This window comes from Blennius ocellaris (assembly GCF_963422515.1).
Source record: "Blennius ocellaris genome assembly, chromosome: 13".
NCBI classification, from domain to species: Eukaryota; Metazoa; Chordata; class Actinopteri; order Blenniiformes; family Blenniidae; genus Blennius; species Blennius ocellaris.
This window is the reverse complement of record NC_137662.1, coordinates 5025126-5045120: the sequence shown is the minus strand read 5'-3', so window position 1 is coordinate 5045120 and position 19995 is coordinate 5025126. Positions and strand designations below refer to the sequence as shown.

The window sequence follows — 19995 nt, the reverse complement described above, 5'->3', positions numbered from 1 at the left end:
CTTGTTTTCTTGCTTATGTTAAAAAAAACTTTGATCTGCATGTTTTCTTAAAGTAGCAGTTTTTATAAATTCAGAATTTTGATTATCAGCCTCATTTTTGACCACTCATGATGAACTGTATTTCAAGCACACACCGGTGGTGACGATTTCCATGCAAAGTGTTCGACCTCTATCGGCAGCCACTTTGTATTGGAGTCTTTTCCAGCGTCGCTTTAGACCATGATCTGTGCTGAGGGACCGAACTGCCAACTTTGTGAAGGGAAGATCATCAACTGAACCTCAGGTTCAGGCCTTTTTGTGTGGAATTTGCCAGTTCTCCTCTCTGCTTGTGCTTTCTGTAATAAAACGCCCTGCATCATAACTCTCCCACCAGCCGGTGTGATGAAGGGAATCCCCTGGCTTGCTAAGTGCCTCCTCTCCACCACTTTATCCAATTAGCCAACCGCAGAGTGACGACTCTGATGGCAGATTGCAGCGGGCAGCCTAACAGGGCTCGCAGGGGTCTCTCGGTTGATCCATCTCATCTCTCTGTCTCTCTCTCTGTCTCTCTCTCTCTCTGCTGGACAAATGGGGGGAAAAAAGACACTGAAATAAGACAGATGAAGACCAATAAAAGGTGCAAAGGAGACGTCATCAAGAGAAAAACAGAGGCGAGAGTAACAGGAAGAAAGATGGAGAGAGGTGGAACTGAAAATAAGTTGCACACACTGAAAATAAAGGGAATTGTCAAGTGAGACGATGTTAGGATTATCTTGTTTTGTCTCATAAATAATGATGTGTAATTTTGCAAGGATGGCCTGTGTCAGCCCTTTTGTAACCTGCGTTCGACTTTTTGTAACCTGGAGAGTCTATAGTGCAGGAAACACATGGTTATTTCTCTCATGCTCTAGAAATAAAGGTGACTTGGCTTGACTTCTCAAAACAATTCAGCCTTTAAGGATGCATTGTCCTACTTCATATTCAGACCAACTCCTGGACAATCATGCAAAGGGTTGTACTGTGACATTGTCTCTTCTTGAAAGAATGATGTAATAAAATTGTCCTCAACTTTTTAAGTCGCTCTCAGTCTGATTCCTGTGAATTCTGTCTCCTGAGGTTTTTTTTACCAGGTAATTCTCCTGACAGATGGTCAAAAGGTAACCTAAATGACTTAATTATTGATTATCGTGTGATTCAAGCTTGACTTGTGTTCTGATATTTATCCTCTCAATCTCAGAGATCTTGTTGAGGGTCGTGAGATGCTGGCGCTGATCCTGCTTACTATGGGCGATGGCAAAATACACTCTGGACAGGTCGCCAGTTTGTCCCATGGTAAACACACACATTTGGACAGATCCAGTGGACTCCATGCCTCCATTTGTCCGTAAGGTTTTGGCACCAATAGTGGGGTCCCAACAATTATGTAGTCAGATGTTATGGCGGATTGGTGTAGGAACTATGAGTTATGGATCAATTGTAAAAGTATCTTCATCTCTGTGTGAGTCACAGACAACAAAAAACAGGCCTTCACACGCATCAGAGCTGTCGTCACAGGTGCCAGCATCAAACTGATTTCCGTGTCCCATGTGGGAAAACTCTTCTCTTCCAGCCTCGACGTGGACGTACGTGGGTTTGATGATAGATCGCCGTCCATAACCAGAGGACAATAATCTGATAAATTAAGTCTCAACTCCCCTGACGGTTGAACCAGGTTCACTGCGGCAGGACGCAGACGACATTCAGACACAGAGTATTCCTGCACTACCGGAGGAAACTTGGGAAATGAGAGGCATTAACGCTGTAATGCAAATGACACATTTATGACAAAGGTTGCATGGACTGAACTTCATCTTCTGATGACAGCTGCTGATCTAAACACAGTTTATTTTCATTTCCTGTTTTTCCACAAAAGTAAAACTCAAGGAAACTTTAAACTTTAATACTTTCAAAAAGATTGAGTATATTCAGTTTTTGTGCATTTCTTTTAACCTTTTTATTCAGGGCCTTGACTGGCCTGCCCTTTGTTTCCAGTTTTGCTCACTCTTCCTCTGTGTATTTATCGGTGTTGTTTCAGTCACGACTCAACAGATACAGCTATAAAAAGTGGTGGAATTACTAGTTACTTGTTACTGGAACAAAACACGCACACTTCAAGCCTGATGTATGGCTCAATGTATTAAATTGGGAAAAAAAGGTGTTGGTTGTATACCAATGAAACATTACCTTTTTTAATGCGTACAGATTTTTGCAAAGTTTCATCAGTGGTGACTAAATGAGACTGAAGTTCAAATCATGATCCACACTCAACCATGTCAGAAAGCCATAAATCCCAATTAGCTCTGTTTATGTAACATTTTTTTCTTATGTATTTGTATTTTGCATAGCACATAAATGTTTTTGTTTTTCAACACCTTGCTTTCTCTTTGTGTCACATGCACCTTCATCAGATCTCTGGTCCCTGGGGGTCCCTGAATACAGGCCTTGTTTTTTGCGAAGGGCTTCCTGTACAGATCAATTAGTGCACCAGAGCTCTTTCAATGGATCTTAAATTAACTAAATACATAAATACATTTGGCCTGGATTCAGCCCCATGGCAGACATTACGTACAGCAATGCTATCTCCAGACTTTAATTGGTGCAACACACGTTCATGCACACTCACATTTCCATCACTGGCTTTCATTAACCAGCAAAACTGTACCCACAATGCACCACAGTCTGCCTCTCATGAGGACCAATGAGATTACAAAGCTTTAACTGGGAAACTTGCTAATATGATCTATCTATCTATCTATCTATCTATCTATCTATCTATCTATCTATCTATCTATCTATCTATCTATCTATCTATCTATCTATCTATCTATCTATCTATCTATCTATCTATCTATCTATCTATCTATCTATCTATCTATCTATCTATCTATCTATCTATCTATCTACCTATCTATCTATCTATCTAAAAATTATAGATGGACTTACAGTCACTTTCTCTGTTGGCTTCCATCACCTGAGAGCTCGCTGCAGAAGGAGAAAGGCAATATAATCTAACCACACTCATTTCTTTTCCACTGCAGGCATTTTAAGTCCTCAACCAGGTGAAAGTGATATTGTCATGTAATAGCTGCATCCCATGCAGGTGGTGCCCTGCTGATTTGCACACTCGGTCACCAAAACACCTGAACGTATCAGAGTCGTCTCTGATGTGACGACCTCCCACATGTCCAAATGTGCCTACCAATATGTTCCTCTTTAGAAAGCACATGATTTATGGACTGACAAGATCATAAACTGTGGAAGATTTATGGTCAGAAAGTTAAGTGAGAGTTGTTTATTTTTTTCGAACCAACAACGGATTGTGTCTTATACACAAAGGGTGTGGACACTGTGGTAATTGAGAGATCACTAAAGCCCCATCTGCTATTCATCTGTCCGTCCATTTTTTTATCCATTCATCTTCTACTATGCCTTATCTCCAGACAAGGGTAGCAAAGCACTAAATCCCAGTTACCACAGGAAGTGTTACATATGTTTTTGGAGTAAAGTTGTATGTGTATTTTTAGTTTTTTTCTATTTAGCAAATCATTAAAACATTTATTGTATGTAGATTTGATTATTTTTTACATAAAATCTGAATCTTGGGTCAAACACACTAAAGGTCTTTACTCCTCTCCTCTCCTCTCCTCTCCTCTCCTCTCCTCTCCTCTCCTCTCCTCTCCTCTCCTCTCATCTCATCTCCTCTCCTCTCATCTCATCTCATCTCCTCTCATCTCCTCTTTGTCCCGTTGTACCGTACATCGCATCGCACCGCATCGCATCGCATCGCATCGCATCGTAATTGTATCATATTGTATCGTATCATATTGTATCGTATCATTGAGTCTAGTCTTGTGTCATCTTGTCGCGTCCCATCCCGTCCTGTCCCGTCCTGTCCCGTACCCCGTCATGTCTTGTCTTGTCTTGTCTTATCATGTTTTATTATATCTTATCACACCATACTGTATATACCGTACCGTGCTCTATTATATCTATTCACCTTCTTATGTTCCCACTTTAATAATCCCTTCAATCTTCCAGCACTGTAATGCATGCTTCAAAGCTCAAATACTGAATTTATATGTTCCACAACAGAAGACAAACACGTGCATTCAAATATTGACGATGACTATAATTACTGATTGAATTTCAGATCATTTTTGTACCTTTAAAGAAGAAATGATTGGATGAAACATAGCAGTCCAACACACCAACTGAACACCTCTGTGATGTAGTGTCAACCTAACCTGAAAATGATTGCTGAATCACATGAAACATTCAGAAGCTGTATTTTACATCCAGCCTGAGACGTATTTTTTGAAGCAGAGCCTAACTCACCAATCTACAAAGATTCTTCCTTCACTGTTCACTTGGAGAATTTCGGCAATTTCTCTCAAATTATGAACCCTGTTGCCTAAGTGCGACACTGTCATGGTTCCTCCCCGGTCAGCTTTGGTTTGAGTGCGTCACCACAGACATTTTTTGCTCACGGATGCTTCAGCAGCTCTGCAGTAATGAAATCTGAGTATCTGTCATGGCAGGATGACCTCACCGCAAATAGCCAACATGCTGCAGCTAAATGAGGTGTAATGAGGTGTCTGTCTTGGTTTTGTAAGTTTGCTGGTGAGTTACACAACTGAAAATTGCTGTACTCATGAGCAGACAGCAAAAAAATATGAATTTTACTCAACGCGTTTACAAAAATGTCCAATAATGATAAGGAATTCATTGCACTTCCAAATTGGAGATTTATAAATCTTATCATGTGGTACTTCATTTTTCTGAAGTAGCAGATAGTTGTATTGTTTTTATTACTTCAACACAACATAAAAGTAAATGATCTGGACATTACAAGCAATTAGAACTATTAGACTCTATTTATGCTGTTAAAATATATGTGGGAGAAGGCAGGCTAGACCATTCTACAGGTCACACAATCAGATTCTTGTAAGCAGCAAGCTTTCACTGACTGTATTTTGGCTGTAGGAGGTAACTGGATTACCTGGAGAAAACCCATGTATGTGTGGGGAAAACATGCCAACTCCACACAGAAATGCCCAGGGTGTGAGGATCAGGGCCAGATCCATCAGTTTCTTCTCAAAAACTATATTGATCACAAGTGTCTTTCTCTCCTATAACAACTTTGTTGGTTGAATCCCAGATCTCAACCTGTCCATACGACAACATGTCCTTGAGAAAGACAATGAACTCCAAATTGCTCCAAATGTTTGGATTCAGGCACATTGCATGTCAGTCAGCATCTTAGTATTTGAGTGCGACGGCTGAAAATTCACTGATAAAACTCTTCCCTCACCACATTCTTTTAAAACTAATAGATACAAATCAGAGTGAGAATACTAAAGAAGCAAGTGTTACTCAGATATAGGTTTAATTAGTGAAATACAAGCATAAAATTTAATATTATAAAGTCAGATTACTACAAACAGACTTTCCTTCTGCAATTAATTTGTCTTTCATCCTAGTGGTTCTTTCTATTTCATATATAGAATATTTTCTCACTTTATTTCTCTCTGTCCTGACACGCTCACCACCCAGGGAGATTCACTCCTATTGTCTGCGAGAGTTAACTCAGTCATATCTTGCCTTGTTGCTCTGCAACATCCATCAGATCCTTGAGCACACAAGACACACAGACTCCCAATTTCCTGCACAATATAATCTTTCATGACCACCTCATGTTAAATTTGATTTCTTTAATGCAAACAGAGTTTCATATAAGAGCCTACAGCCTGTCAACAACATATTTTCAGGGGGTCAATGCATTTAATAATTGTAAGGATTAATCACAGCATATATTTTTAATAGTGTGAATAAATTTGCGAAATAGAATACATGTAAAACAATCCTTTGTAAGTTTTTTTTTTTTTTTAAATCTGACTCTTGGAATAGAATAGAAAATGATATGACTTTAGGCGAATGCAAGTAATTATTCACCACTTCCCCTTATGAATACCAGCTTATTTATTCTTAATTGGAGTGACAGTCTATCTCTTTCCTTCATCGATTATCATGCTTCCTATTTAACCATCACAGTGACCCTGAGAAAGTGGTTAAAGGGCATGGATGTACAAATGGATTGATAGATATTTCACCATGTAATGGAGTCTGAAAGTCATGTCAATGTCTTTTATTATAGAAATATTTTGGATGTTCTTGCTGATCCGCCCATTGTTGTCTTTACTCAGAACAGTTTTGTGATGGTGATGAATGCAGAGTGCACCTGATACTGACTTTGACTACTGCCTTTAGATATGAAAGGTTTAAAGGTGACCCGTGAATCTTTGTGGTAGATTAAAAAGGAAAAATTGTATCTTCACTGGTTATGTTGGTTTTTGGTGTAATGTGGGCGTGTCCACTTGTCATATTTATATTTCCGGGTTTACCGATGAACGAAGAAGCCGTCGGTGGGAAATCCACCGCCGCCATCTTGTTCGGCCATTTTGATCCGAATCACCACCCCAGCGCCACTGTTGGTGGGAGGCAGTACTACATGCAATGTTTTGTTCCGACGCACAATTATAGCGTCACTGTCGGTGGGAGGCAAGAGTACATGATCCGCAATGCAACCGCGCTCCTCCAGACTTGAAACCTCGCCAGTGCGGTATAAAAATGGCGGTGCACGGCCGCTGACATGCTTGTTTGTGGACGCCACCATGCGTGTTTGTGGACGCCGCCATTATTGCTCACGGTCAGCGCCATACTACTCTCAAAACGCAAACCTCACCACTGCGGTATCACAATGGTGGCTTATGGGCACCGACATACTTGTTTTTGGCCGCCGCCATGCGTGTTTGTGGTCGCCGCCATATTTAAAAGGACAACTTACGTCACTGCTTCAGTTACGTCACGGTTTCATGGGTCATGTTCAGTTTGAAGAAGCACAAGAACACTGGCGGAACATCCAGGTAGATATTATGTGAATAAAGCTCAGAGTATTTATAAGGTCCAGAGCCAAGTGGATTGAAGAGGGAGAACCTCCCCCCCCCCATCATATTCCATATTCAATATCTCTCTGAACCTATTTCAGCAAGACACTGCAGCTGGAACCACATCTGTAGAGTTCATCTACTAAACTGATCTGCCTACTTCATTCATCCAGTGACAATGTGTGGTGCATTAAGCAAAACTAACTACAAGAATGGAGAGTAACTGTAGTTACTTCAGAGTAAATGTCCATGACAAACCTTCAAAAAGTACCTCTGACAACTTTAAAAGAATAAAACCATCCATGAATCATGTCATTGTTCTTTATTATATTTACAAGCACTTTAAAAGAGAAAACCCAACAAATCCACATGAGCAAGCGTGAGCGACTGTGGAAAGGGAAAAAGTCCCTCTAACAGGGAGAAATCTTTGCAGAAACCAGACTCAGAGGTGGCGGCATTCTGCTGGCCGGTTGGGGTGAGAGGATAGAGGAGAGGACAGACAGATATATAAAAGATACACTCTGAAAATCGGACAGGAGACTTCAAACCACTATATTGATAGACATCCGGCAGGGAGGATGAGAGCACAGACGACAGGAGCTTGCTAGAACTTTCTCCCACTGGCTATGATGACCTCTGCTTGAAGCCTCGTGTGACCTTCAGCCATCAGGATGTTGATGATGATCTGAAAAAGATCGACAAGGTGCATGCAGAGAGGTTTCAAAAGACACAAAATATTGACCACTACTTCTATGATGTCCTCCATTCGATTGATCATCTTAATTCTGGAAGCACAACATCAAAAATGTAATCGATGAGTCTCAGGTCCCCCTTCTTGATTTCCGTGACCTCCTCGATCTCTTTCAGCATCTCGAAGATCTGTTGCAATACAGATGAATAAAAATAAACAAATTGAGCTTATGTTACATAAAAAATCTCAAACTTGATTGATGAGTCATAGGAGTGTTCTGCATGCAGACACTCAATTCCTTTACGGTCTCTGGATCCGTGGTCAGCACAGATGCTGTGTGCATTGTTGGGTGTGCATATGAATGCTCCATGCCCACGCATTCGCTGCTACGATGACGTGACATTCTGATTGAACACTGCGTCTGAAAAAATATTTAAATCAGAATCATTAGTATTTGTTCAAATGTACTGATCTCTCATTGATGAATGCAAACTGACAAGCATCCAAGTGATTCATTGCAGTATGTTATATATAAGATATTCGATCTCCCTCATAACCATTAAACTTTCTCTAATTTGGATGCACTGATAATAACACAGAAATCCCAGTCAGGTTGTAAAAATCCAGTAATGCAGTATGATAAAAAGTACGGGTCTAAATAAATCAACACATGGAACAAAGATAAAAAAAGAGCAACATAAACTTTGAGCTGATCTTACTTGAATTGCTCCCAACATAACTATACAACAACTCTTCCTCTCACTAATGCTCATATAATGACACCTATCAACCATGTCCTACTTATTAGTGCAGGCTGATGCACACCGTTTTGAGGCTTTTCACCCACGTGACAAAACTCAGCCATTTAGGACGTAATCGCAACTAAATGTTCTGATGAAACTGCAGTTAGCAGGAGTGATAAGTGAAGGCACACAGTAAACTGTGAGTTGTCTGGACGGAGAAATAAAGCAGCAGAGATATGTGGACAGACACAGTTGGGGATAGATGAACATATCTGTTCCCTCATGGAAGGTTGTGAAGCGTGATCTGGCTCCGGTCTTCCAGTGCGAGTATAAACATAGTCTCTATATACTGGTATAACTCCACCTACCATTTCATTCTTATTAGTGCAGGCTGATATTTTACACAGAAAAAAATGCAATTATTTACCTTAGCAGAAGACAATCCTTTACTCTGTTGAGCTTCGAGTACACGTGTGAAGAAAACAATGCAATGGGAACAAATGTGCGCTTGAACAGCGCGGCGCACAGTTTTTTTCCGGCGAGTGGGTCCTCCAACGTCACTTCCGGTGGGTGGGCCTCCGTAAACGTAATTCCCGATGTTCCTCGGGGTCTGATGCGTCACTTCCTGTATGTCGCTTCTGTAACGTCACTTCCGGTACGCCCAATTTCAAAATGGCGGCGATCGGTAAATAAGTATGGCGGCGCTCGCAACACCGCCATTTTTGATTCTCCACCGACATCTCTTGGATGAACGAGAGACGGCATTTGGGACTTGTGAGGAAACATATATTCGCTGTGTGTCTAAGGCCGGCATACAGTGGCTATGTAGTAGCCTCTTCTCAATTCGTCCACGCCCGTCATATTTACCTTTCCCTCTTTTACTTCAAAGAAATGTTCATATGCGTCTACTTCCTGCTACTACATAGGCACTGCAAGCAGGAATCGTGTGATCAGGTATCGACTAGTCACCCTGAACAGAAAGACCTGCCCACAGCCAATGTTTCCAGATCAGATCAACAGTTTCCAGCCCAAACCATGAAGTTGCATGTACCATGAACCAGCCCAATGTATTTTCTTCCTGCCTGACGTAAATAGCCCAATTGGGCGGAAAACCGCCCAATCTGGCAACACTGCCCACGGCCCTTGCTGATTTGCAATGTATTGCTTTTGTCTTTTCCAGACAGCTTGACTCATCAAGTAAATGAGATGACAAAAAGCAAATGGAAAAGACAACAACAAAACAGGAGAAGCATTGACAAGATTAAATAAGCAAAGAAAAGATAGAAAAATAATGTGACTACCTTTGTATATTTTTGTATTATTGATTCTCTTTATATTTCCCCATTTATTTCCTTTAAATCTTGGCACTCCTGTGATTCCATAGACTTACAGGCCAGAGTCTGTTTCACAAAATGAATTAGTTTAAGAGAAATAAGCCTCAACTAAACAGACATTTTCGAAGAATAACTTGTCTCACACGTGTATGTGTCCCGGATTCGAACCAGCGTCTCATTGCTTTCAATTGGTTACATTTTGAAGCTGCTGCAGTAACTTTTGCTCGCTGTACCCAAGCAGCCAATCAGCGCCAAGCTCCACCTCTGCTCACCTCTGATTGGCTGATTCGTGGATGAAGTGCCTGTCGGGATAGCAAAGATGTCCGCGCTCATTTGAAAACCTGCCGGAGCTAAATCCTCAGTTTGTCACCCGGTCTGAGGTGTTTTTATGTCGACAGTGCCGTGCTCAAGCAACACTCACAGAGAGGAAATACAAGGACTCCGCGACAAGAGCCAGATTATTCCTTATTATCAGGTTAGTAGCGGAACGTATCCCTGCTAACTCAGAGCTAGCCGCGGCTAACTTTAGCTCGCCTGCTAATCGTGTCTCAATAAGCGCCCTTATTACGAGAGATTTTTTCATGATCGACAACTGAATTGCAGCTTTGAGCCTTTCGGTGTGTTTATTTAGATAATAAGTAGCAACTTGCTGTCTACCTATTACTGTGTTTTTGGTGTAGTTTAGATGTAAAAACTTTGGGCTAGCTTCCTGCTCTGCTGTCAGTGTCAACATAAACATAAAGCTAGAAATCAAACCTCGCTTTCATAATTATTTTTATTTTACTGTCTCAAGAGTCCTTACAATAACATTGCATTTTGTCATGGATTTGTTTCAGATACAGCTGCTACCTTCAAAAGTCAGTCCACACGTCAACCGTAATAAACAACTATACTTATTAAATCACTTTATCTAGTTAGGTGTGGACGTTTCTCTTATTTCACAGGAACTAGGTTTAGGGTTAAAGCATGTTTATCATGTGCATTTGTTGTTGAAGTTGCGGTTTAGGATCTGTGTGTCAGTCAAAGAAAAGCTTTCCTGCCTTACAATGTGTATGTTTAAACAGGTTGACAGCCTGACAAGGTTTGTCTGCCCTATTATCTAAAATGTAAAGCAAACAGGCGCATTTCATTTTAATGCAAGTGTGTGGAATCATGCACTTATCGATGAGTGGCTCAGTGTATGTCGTGGCTTTAGACTTCTTCTATGAAATGAGAAAACAACTTTTCTGTTTCCTTTACTGCTTCTTTTAAATGGATGGAAGAATGAAACCAAATATTGGAAGCTGTGTGAACACACCAATCAGGACTTGAAAACTCAATACTTAATTGTAGCTCTTCTGATGATATGTTCCTGTGACATCTGACCTTCGCTGCACTTGCCTCTACTGCATGTTATATTTATCAGTACAAAAAATGGGGACAAATGTTTCCCCATCCATTTATAAATGCTGTACCTTTGAATATTTCTTGTCCCATTTCTTCACAGAAATAATGCTGATATCTGGAACTCATGTCGGAAGTCGTGTATGAAGAGACAGCCACGATGATCGCCGCAGGGGAATTGCAGTCGTTTGTCCCGTTTGGCCGCAAGCACTGCAGGAACCATCCAAATGCCTTCAACCTGCAGCTCAGGGAGCTCCAGCCTGCGTCTGAGCTGTGGTCATCAGACGGTGCCGCTGGCCTGGTGGGGTCACTGCAGGAAGTCAGTCTGCAGGAGAGGGAGAAGGTATGAGTGCACGAACTGATGATGCACGAACAAATATTAGCTGTTTTGTTTGAAGAATGTTGAACAAGCGATTCATGTTAGAACAATAGGAAGTTTGACAGCAAGGATGAAAGTATGTTTAGTTGATATACGTTTAATTTATACTGCTGTGTTTGGTAAGGTAATGTTGCACATTTTTATAGTACTAAGTAATACATACACAATGCATTGAATGGCATTTCCAGTGTTTTATTTGTATACCTCCAATGGTTGTGCTTTGATTGACAGGAATGCTGGCAGCTCAGGAAGGGCTGCATGGGAGTAAAAGAGGAAGACGTGGCTTTTGAAGATGAGCTTTACACAGCAGGAAATGTGGTTGTTTGGAGCCAGGGCAGCCGGACACAAGCCTCTAGCGTATATAAGGCCTTCACTGTCGACAGCCCAGTACAGCAGGTCTGTTACTGAGAATTGTTTCCAAACTACAGTCAGTCCCCTTTTCTGTCTGAATGTAGAAATGAACTATTTCTCTCTCTCAGTAATTTGTTTTAGATGGTAATTCATGTGTTGGTAAAGATGAATCCTTTTTAATTGAACTAGAATGTCATGTAAACATATAGCTATTAGAATTTTTGTTATGATGTTAAAGTGATTTTGAGGTGACATGTAATTTTAGCAATCGAGTCATGAGGCATGTGTATGAGGCACAGTGTTTGTCCTCTGGGAGTTGATATGATGTTTTTGCTGTGGTGCTTTTTTCCAGGCCTTGTGGTGTAATTTCACTATTCCTCACAATGACAAAGATGGTATGTCGTTATTAAGTATCTTTGCAACTTATCTCTTTCTTTACTTTTGTTGCTCATCGAATTGAATCTAAAAATGTGAATGTTTCTCTGCAGAGGAAAATGTGGAGCACACGGTGTGTATTGTCCAGAGTAGCTGTGTCAACGTTCACACCATAAGTGGAAAGGATTTCCTCTCACCACTGCCCTTCCAGGTGAGTGACAGGAAAGTTGATAGGATGTCTTCATTTCCAAAGGAAGATTAAATGCTCAGGCAGAAAGCAAGAATAAACATTTAGTGTTTGTTTATAAACAGTTTGATGATGCACAATAGATCTTTAGTTTAGTTTAGGCTAAGTCAGAACATTGAATTCATAGTTACATGTTTTCACATGCACATTTTGTAAATACAACAATACTGCCATTGTTCTAGTGTTTTGCTTTTTACTGTTACAAACTGCTGAGTTTGAGCATTAGTCAGATCGGTGATGTTCCCAGGGAGCAAACCATTGTTTAGCAAACCAGAAGTGATGACAACATGTTGGAATGAATTGTCTTTATATGAGATTGTTTTATTTAATTATGAGCTTCTGGCTTTGTTTGTGTTTACCCTGAACTGTAATGAGTGGGCACGCTTCTCTTGTTGGACCACATGCTTATTTGATACAAAATTGCAGCTTTTTTTTTCTTTTTTTTTTTCTTTCGAATACTGACTTCAGTGTGACATGACAACATACTGTTTGAATAAAACATCTGTCTGTCCTATCGTCTCCCCCCCCCAGGTCTCAAAAGCCTGGGCGACCAAATTTGGACTTTTGTTGGAAAGAAAAAACACAATGAACGATGCACACCTCAGTCCCCCCGGGTACTTTCTTGCATTGCGAACTCACGAGCAGACGGGCACAAGTTCAAAGCAAAGTATGTTCAGAGTAATTGTAGCACCCATGTTTTTTGTAATCTACAGGGAGCCTCTGCCCACAGTCTTCAGCATGCTGCATCCTCTGGATGAGATTGCACCTGTAGTGTATAAACCTACAGGTATGGAAGGCACATGCTGTCTCTGTTGTTTTTCACATTTGAACATTTTTTGCCTGAATCTGTCCTCATGATGGTTTTTTTTTGTTTTTTTTTGAAGGCTCTCGTGTGCAGTATCTATCAGACTCCACCATGAAAATCGTGTTCACCTGCTGCCAGCCTTCTATAGTTGTGTCATATGACACAATACAGGGAACACACTCTGTCTGGGCTCTGCGCAAAGTCACCAATGATGTGAGCAATTACACACACTCGGACACATGTACACATATATGCACAGGTTTTCCTCTAACCTTGAGCATCTGGATACCTTCAGGAACGTTCTACTGTCCTGCGCTGCCCTGCAGAGCCTGCAGGCACGCCACTGGGAGTGATGGCTTCAGGCTTCCTCAGCCCTCATCTGCGGAATATCTCTCGTCTCGATTCTCCTGGTGGCAACTGTCCAACTGGACTCGTTTCTGGTACTGGACCCAGGTAAATAATGAAGAAACCGGTTGATTAACTGATTATTTGAGAGTTTTAGAAATTGTTGTCATTTATGAAGCACAACAACAATTTGTAGTCTGTTTGTAGCTTCTTGAGTTTGGTACAGGTGGATTAAATTCGACCAACTCATGTTTTTTTTAATGTAATTTGATATTCTGCATCTTATCTGTTGAGTAAACATAGTATAATTAGAGACAAATCATTATCTTTCAAGTTATGTATGCACAGCTGTCCCGTCCTTTATTTCCGTCCTCCAGCTGTACAGTTGGTGGGAGCTCTCCTCTCTACCATAATGCTCTGCACAGTCACCAGAGCAGGATCATGACACCCTCTCCGGGACTCCACTCCCGAGTTCACTCTCAGAATATATCCAACATGGCTGCATTGAGGTGAGGCTACTTTAAAATTCAATTGGTTGATAGTATTTTCTTAAACATATTCCAGATATTATATGACTGAAGGAGATACATTTGGAAAATGAACTCACTGCGTGCATTTTCAACACTTGCACGTCTCATTTCCTCTCCTCTGCAACTTTCTCACAGCCGCGCCCACTCTCCAGGTATGGCAGCGCCATCCTTCTCCGGCGCAACTCGCTTCAACGTGTCTTTCCACACCCCCACCTCCAGGGGGCACCATGATGTCTTGAGCTCTCCTAACAACACTATTAACGAGACCATCCTGAAGCCAGAGATGGAGCCCATCATACCGGACCTGTGCATGGAGCAGCTGTGGAGTGAAGCGATGACAGCTGGATCCCAAAGGTGGTTTAACAATGCTGATAACTTCGGGATCTGTACATTCTGATGATTCACTTACCCCAACGACGGTTTCCAATACGTTTGAATTAAACCTGGAGCTTGATATTTTGTTCTGTTGTCCGGGTATATTTCTCCTATTTTGTTATGTCGGATGTTGCCTTGTTTAAATGGATGTAGATTCTTTTTGTTTTCATCTCATCAATAATTATGAAACTATTTCTATAATGTGCATTTTGTGGACTAAACCAGTGCTTTTGTTTCACCCGAATCTTCATGTTTTGTTTTGTTTTTTTGTTTGCATATACAGGGAAATGAGCAGCCAGGCATCTAAAGTGTTCCTGACCTCTGACGTCTGTGAAAATTACTACCTCTGTTTTCTGGTGGAATCTCACCAACAGCTCAGGTCAGACCATGAAATTAATGTCTTTTAGACAGAAACTTGTATCCACATACACTATGTGCAGAGGCTTTAGCCTGGTTACAGATAGAGGGGGGAAATTATAGCACTATTTTGATCTCTTAATGCAGATTGCAAAATGAATGAACATGTCAGAAGTCAGTACTTGGTGTGACCCTTTGTCTAGGTTTTCAGGTAACTTCTGTGGAGGTTGCTTTAAAAGATATGGGAGATTAAAAATAGATGTTCTGTTGATGCAGTCTGGGTCAGATCATTCTGTCTCCATGTATTCCATGAAAAACTGGATTATGTTAAGATCGGGGCGCTGGGGAGGCGTCACACAGTCACGTGTTCTTAATAAACCCTCGCTCTATGTTTTGGGTTGTTTTTCTTTGTAGCCCAATACATTTGGTGAAAATAAATCCCTTCCTCCTGATATTACATCATGAGTAACTGTATATATTACACCTATCAGATAACGGTGCCCCCGTTAGAGGTAATATTTGAACACTCGCAGTATGTACATTGTTCACTCGTATACAATTAATTCAAACTAATCAGTGGTCTGAACCCCCACACACACACACATACACACAATATTCTGACATAATTTTAGATGTTATATTGGAATTTAATATTCAATTTCCTTTTTTTCCACAGATGTGTGAAGTTTATTGAGAGCAAGGATACATCTCAACTAATTTTCCCCTCTGTTACAACCATTCCTGCCAAAGATGCTGAGCCTCTGCAGGTACAATGCAGTTACTTAAACAGCCAATCCCATGGCAGCAAATTAATTAGTCATCAGGTCCGCCGAAGACTCCCATAAGTCACTCCTTTATGGAGCTATTGAACACATTTGGTAACGTTTGCTTTTATTTCTGTTTCTTCTAAATTCTGATTGATACATTTATAGCAGTCATAGAATTCTAGATTTAATAGTCATGCTGAATAAGAGGGCGAGGTTTTGCCCCTTTCTTTGGCAAAAAATGTCCTCCTCCCAGTCATTCAGTGCATTTATTCATCATAATTTATATTATGTACTCTGACTTTGAAGTCGATTCATGAAATATTGTTTTATTGTTATTTATTAAGGTGTTGAAATTTCAGCAATATTGAATGGAAATATTAGTTGCGTAAACTGTTAGACTGGTTCTAACAACACTGCTCCTCAGACTATCGATGCCATGTTGGTTCTGGAGGCTTGTGGCAGTCTGGTTCTCTACACAGGGGTCACCAGGGTAAGTCCGGATGGTTTGACGCCCAACAGTCTTCTCACTCTGATGATACTCGTCATGACGTTTGTTTACTGTCGTTCCTTCAGGTCAGCAAGGTGTTTGTCCCCGGCCTCTTGTCGCCCACTTTCGGCCTGACCAATCACGTCCCTCAGCTCAGCACCGTGGAATATTTCAGCACGCCGACTCACATTGGCTGCAGACTCCAAAACAGACTTGATGAGGTACCGCCATGTGTCGCAGACATATTTCTTCACGCTTTGATAACCGAGAATGTTCCTTTTCAGGGAGCCATTTGCTCTGTGCAAGATAATTGGTCACGGTCAACACTGACGCTTGATTACTTTTCTCCTTTCTTATTTATTCCAATCATTTGCTTCGACTAGGGCGTAACCTCAAACATTGCAATTTACAGGTGGTTTTAATAAATGATCAATATAAATAAAGTAGTATATTTTTTTTTTTATTCACATTTTGGCTGCTTTTTTTTTTTTTTGTAATTCTCATGTTTTACTTCCCCCAACATATTTTTCCCCCACACCCCTTTCTTTTAGTACTTCATGCCTTCACCAGTGATGGGGTTGAGGAACCACAACATGAAAAACCAGGAGAGCTCATTTTTGGAAGATTATTCACCTCAACAGGCTGCACTTTGCATCCAGTCCTTGCGGGATCCAGTTTGCAATCGTGTTACTCTGGTAGGTTTGTATGTTTGTTGTTTTTCAGACCGCGACGTGGAACACACTGTCCTTCATTCATTCTCACACTCTGCATGTTTTTACTTTTTGATGTTTTGTCTATGGGTTTGTGCTTTTTCTGAGGTTTTCTTCGATACTACTTTTTTTAAAATTCAGGGTTGTTGAGTGCTTGAGCCAATCCCCGCTGAGAGGCCATTGATGGACCAACAACTTGTCCAAACACAGAGAGACAGTCAGATTTATAGACAATTTCCCTGAAATGTATGCTTTTTGGACTGTGGAATTGTATTGCCGTAGTCTGAGAAAAGCCATGCATGTACAGGGAGAACATGTCATGTTGATCCAACCTGTGCTTGAACTGGAGCAATTCTTGCTGGGATGCAAGAATGCAAATCTTTCAGCCACTGTGTGGCTCAGAAGATATTACGATGCAACACAAAGTGCAAAGCTAGGTGTTTACGAATCATGTTAATTTTCCACACAAATGAAATGTAGTCTGACTTTGAGAAGATATTTTTGCCTTTCTCGCTGAGGTAGAATTGTCATATATTATGCATGTGACTCTGAATTATAACTTTTGTCAAATTATGCTCAATATATAGGAAACTGTCGCAACGTCAACAAATGCGATTCACATAACACAAAGACTGAGTACACTTCTATGAATTACGTATAAATATGAATGCACTGTGCATTCATGCTTGGAAAATTTAGACCGTCCTTCAAATATACAAGAAAAGTGTCATTAATTGCACTAATTTCAGCAAAGAGTTTGCATTTAATTAATTTAATGTTTTTTTACATCCACAGTCCAAATTAGTTCATAAGTGGTGGCCACAGGGCAAAAGTCAAAGCACATAAATTGAGGAAAAGTTTTCATTCATAGTAAAGTCAACCAATTGTCCCGCTCCTTTGACACACGAGATGGAAAAACACAAAAAACAATATATGGCACAGGCACAGCTGAGTAAATTTGGCGCAAAGTAAAGTGCACTGACATATAACATAATCTACTTTAGTTTTCTTTTTGTAAATCATATCGGTATTGAAACAGTCACCATCATCATGTTTTAACTGAAAGATGCTTTCCTCCAGGCTGCATGGTGGCATTGATTTCTTTGCAGAGTTTGCAAATGGATTTCAGTGCTTTTTGAACTGCATGGTTTGTCCCCAAAGTGCTTTCCATTATTGATCACATTCACCCATTCACACACCAATGGTGGCGGCTGTCATGCAAGGCCTTCAGTCCATCCTTTGAGAGCAATTTGGGTTTAATGTTTTGCTCAAAGGTACTTTGACATGTGGACATATAGAATATTCCATTTATAGAATATTAAAATCGGGCAACTGGAGTACCAGCTTTTTTTTTTCTTCAAAATTAGCTTTTGGTGGAGCGAAAGTTGTTTCATTGTATTTTGCTTGTCGTTCAACAGAGAACAAATTAAATAAGCTAAGAAAGGTTGATTTTTCCAGTACTCAGGATAGAAAAAAAAACTCCTGAAAAACATCTGATCCAGTGTACCGATATGAAATTAAAATTCGAGTACCTGAATAATTACACAATCTGTTTCTATCCACAGGAACTAAACAGTGGAACAATGCTGAGGATCTCTGTCCCAGAGATTGCTACTTCAGAACTAGGTGAGACACACACACACACACACACACACACACACACACACACACACACACACACACACTAGATGCGTAAACATGCAAACAATACGGTGCATTAATCCGTGACGAGTTCAATGTTTCATTGTTGGTTGGATCCCACTCGTACTCAGAAACAGACGCCTGAGTCAGAGCAGTTAGCTCTTTCAAATTAGGTTTGAGAGCCGCTCTGCGTTGTTGTCCGGTGACGTATGGATGCCATTACAAGACACACAGCCGCGGCTTCCCACTGGTAATAATTTGCTACAATATTCCTATTTTATCACAGAGAAAGATCAGATGGCATATTATATATGTTTTCACATCGTCGTCCTTTTGCTTTTGACACAGAATCATATTTTCTGTTTGAATAGTCATTTTTACCTAACAAGAGTTTAAATTAACTGGGAATATATAAGTGAGCTGCTTTTGTGTGGACTGATGGAAAGGGAAACATGGAAAACCTTACATTTGAAAATCTGAATTTGCAAAATTAAACACAACCTGCCTCCTTCTTGCCTCAGTAAAAAAAACAACAACTTGGGAACAGATCATCACACGCCTGGTTGACCATCTATGCTTGTTCCTTCTGGGAAATGTTGCATTTGACTTTACACTATGTAACCTTGGCTGAGGAAAGAAGAGGGGTTGTGCAAATGTCTTCAATCGTGGCTTAATATCTGTGGTCTCATGTTGAGAGCGGCTCGCGACATTGTGACTGCTGCTATTCGCTTCAACTACAAACAATAAAAAGGCTTGAAGACAAGTACATTGTAGCATGTTTCACCTTCAATTCAATATAGAGCGATATTTTGCAGTCAAACTTACTTTTATACTCTGGTTTTATAGATTCCACATTGTAACACAGACACCTAAAGTCTTGCTGTCTGTAAAAGAGTCTTAAAAGCAGCCACACAATCATGATGATGTGATGTATGGTCACACGTTCCGTACCATCGTAGACCGTCACACAGCCTGTTACAATATTCTGAAAGAGTCTGACGTTTCTCAACCTCCTTCTCACTACGCTGCACAATCCCACTGTTGCACGTCCTCATTCTCAATCTACTTCCCTTTCCCTCATGGTACAACAACAACAACAACAACAACAACTCTGTTCCTTGTTTGCTTTGCTTATTTCCTGAAAGGTATCATTGGTACACAGTACTCATGCATATCGGGGTTTATCACCCCAGTTATGACTCCTGATTGAATAGAGAAAAACTTACTTTTGCTCTCAAGTTTTACTCAGAAGAAAGTAATGAATTTGTAAGACTGATGAAATAACAGTGTCTTTGTGCTTTAACTGTCCGGTGGTAGAGGATCATCTGAATGTCACAGCCTCATACATCATAACTGGCTTTAGGCTACTTCAATAAATACAATTTTTGTACAATCATTCAGCTTTATTTACCTTTTGTTTATTGGCTTTGTTTTTAACGATACATTTCTCGTATTTACTTGTGTGTGTGTGTGGGACCTGATTCCTGGTTGCAGCATTCACAGCGTCCAAGCC

At 40.5% G+C, this 19995-nt stretch overlaps 1 protein-coding gene across 1 annotated transcript in view; it reads left to right on the top strand.

The window, feature by feature from the left end:
• Positions 1–10087: 10087 nt before the first annotated feature.
• Positions 10088–19995, top strand: part of anapc1 (anaphase promoting complex subunit 1) — a 46078-nt gene continuing 36170 nt past the window's right edge. Inside the window, exons 1-17 of the mRNA XM_080508034.1 lie at positions 10088–10205; positions 11217–11456; positions 11724–11888; positions 12196–12238; positions 12332–12429; positions 12997–13079; positions 13179–13252; positions 13350–13483; positions 13566–13723; positions 13993–14124; positions 14281–14499; positions 14804–14899; positions 15554–15644; positions 16069–16134; positions 16218–16352; positions 16683–16826; positions 18407–18467. Coding sequence (XP_080364160.1) covers positions 11241–11456; positions 11724–11888; positions 12196–12238; positions 12332–12429; positions 12997–13079; positions 13179–13252; positions 13350–13483; positions 13566–13723; positions 13993–14124; positions 14281–14499; positions 14804–14899; positions 15554–15644; positions 16069–16134; positions 16218–16352; positions 16683–16826; positions 18407–18467 — 1915 coding nt within the window. The 5' untranslated portion in view covers positions 10088–10205; positions 11217–11240. The remainder of the gene's footprint in view (positions 10206–11216; positions 11457–11723; positions 11889–12195; positions 12239–12331; positions 12430–12996; positions 13080–13178; positions 13253–13349; positions 13484–13565; positions 13724–13992; positions 14125–14280; positions 14500–14803; positions 14900–15553; positions 15645–16068; positions 16135–16217; positions 16353–16682; positions 16827–18406; positions 18468–19995) is intronic.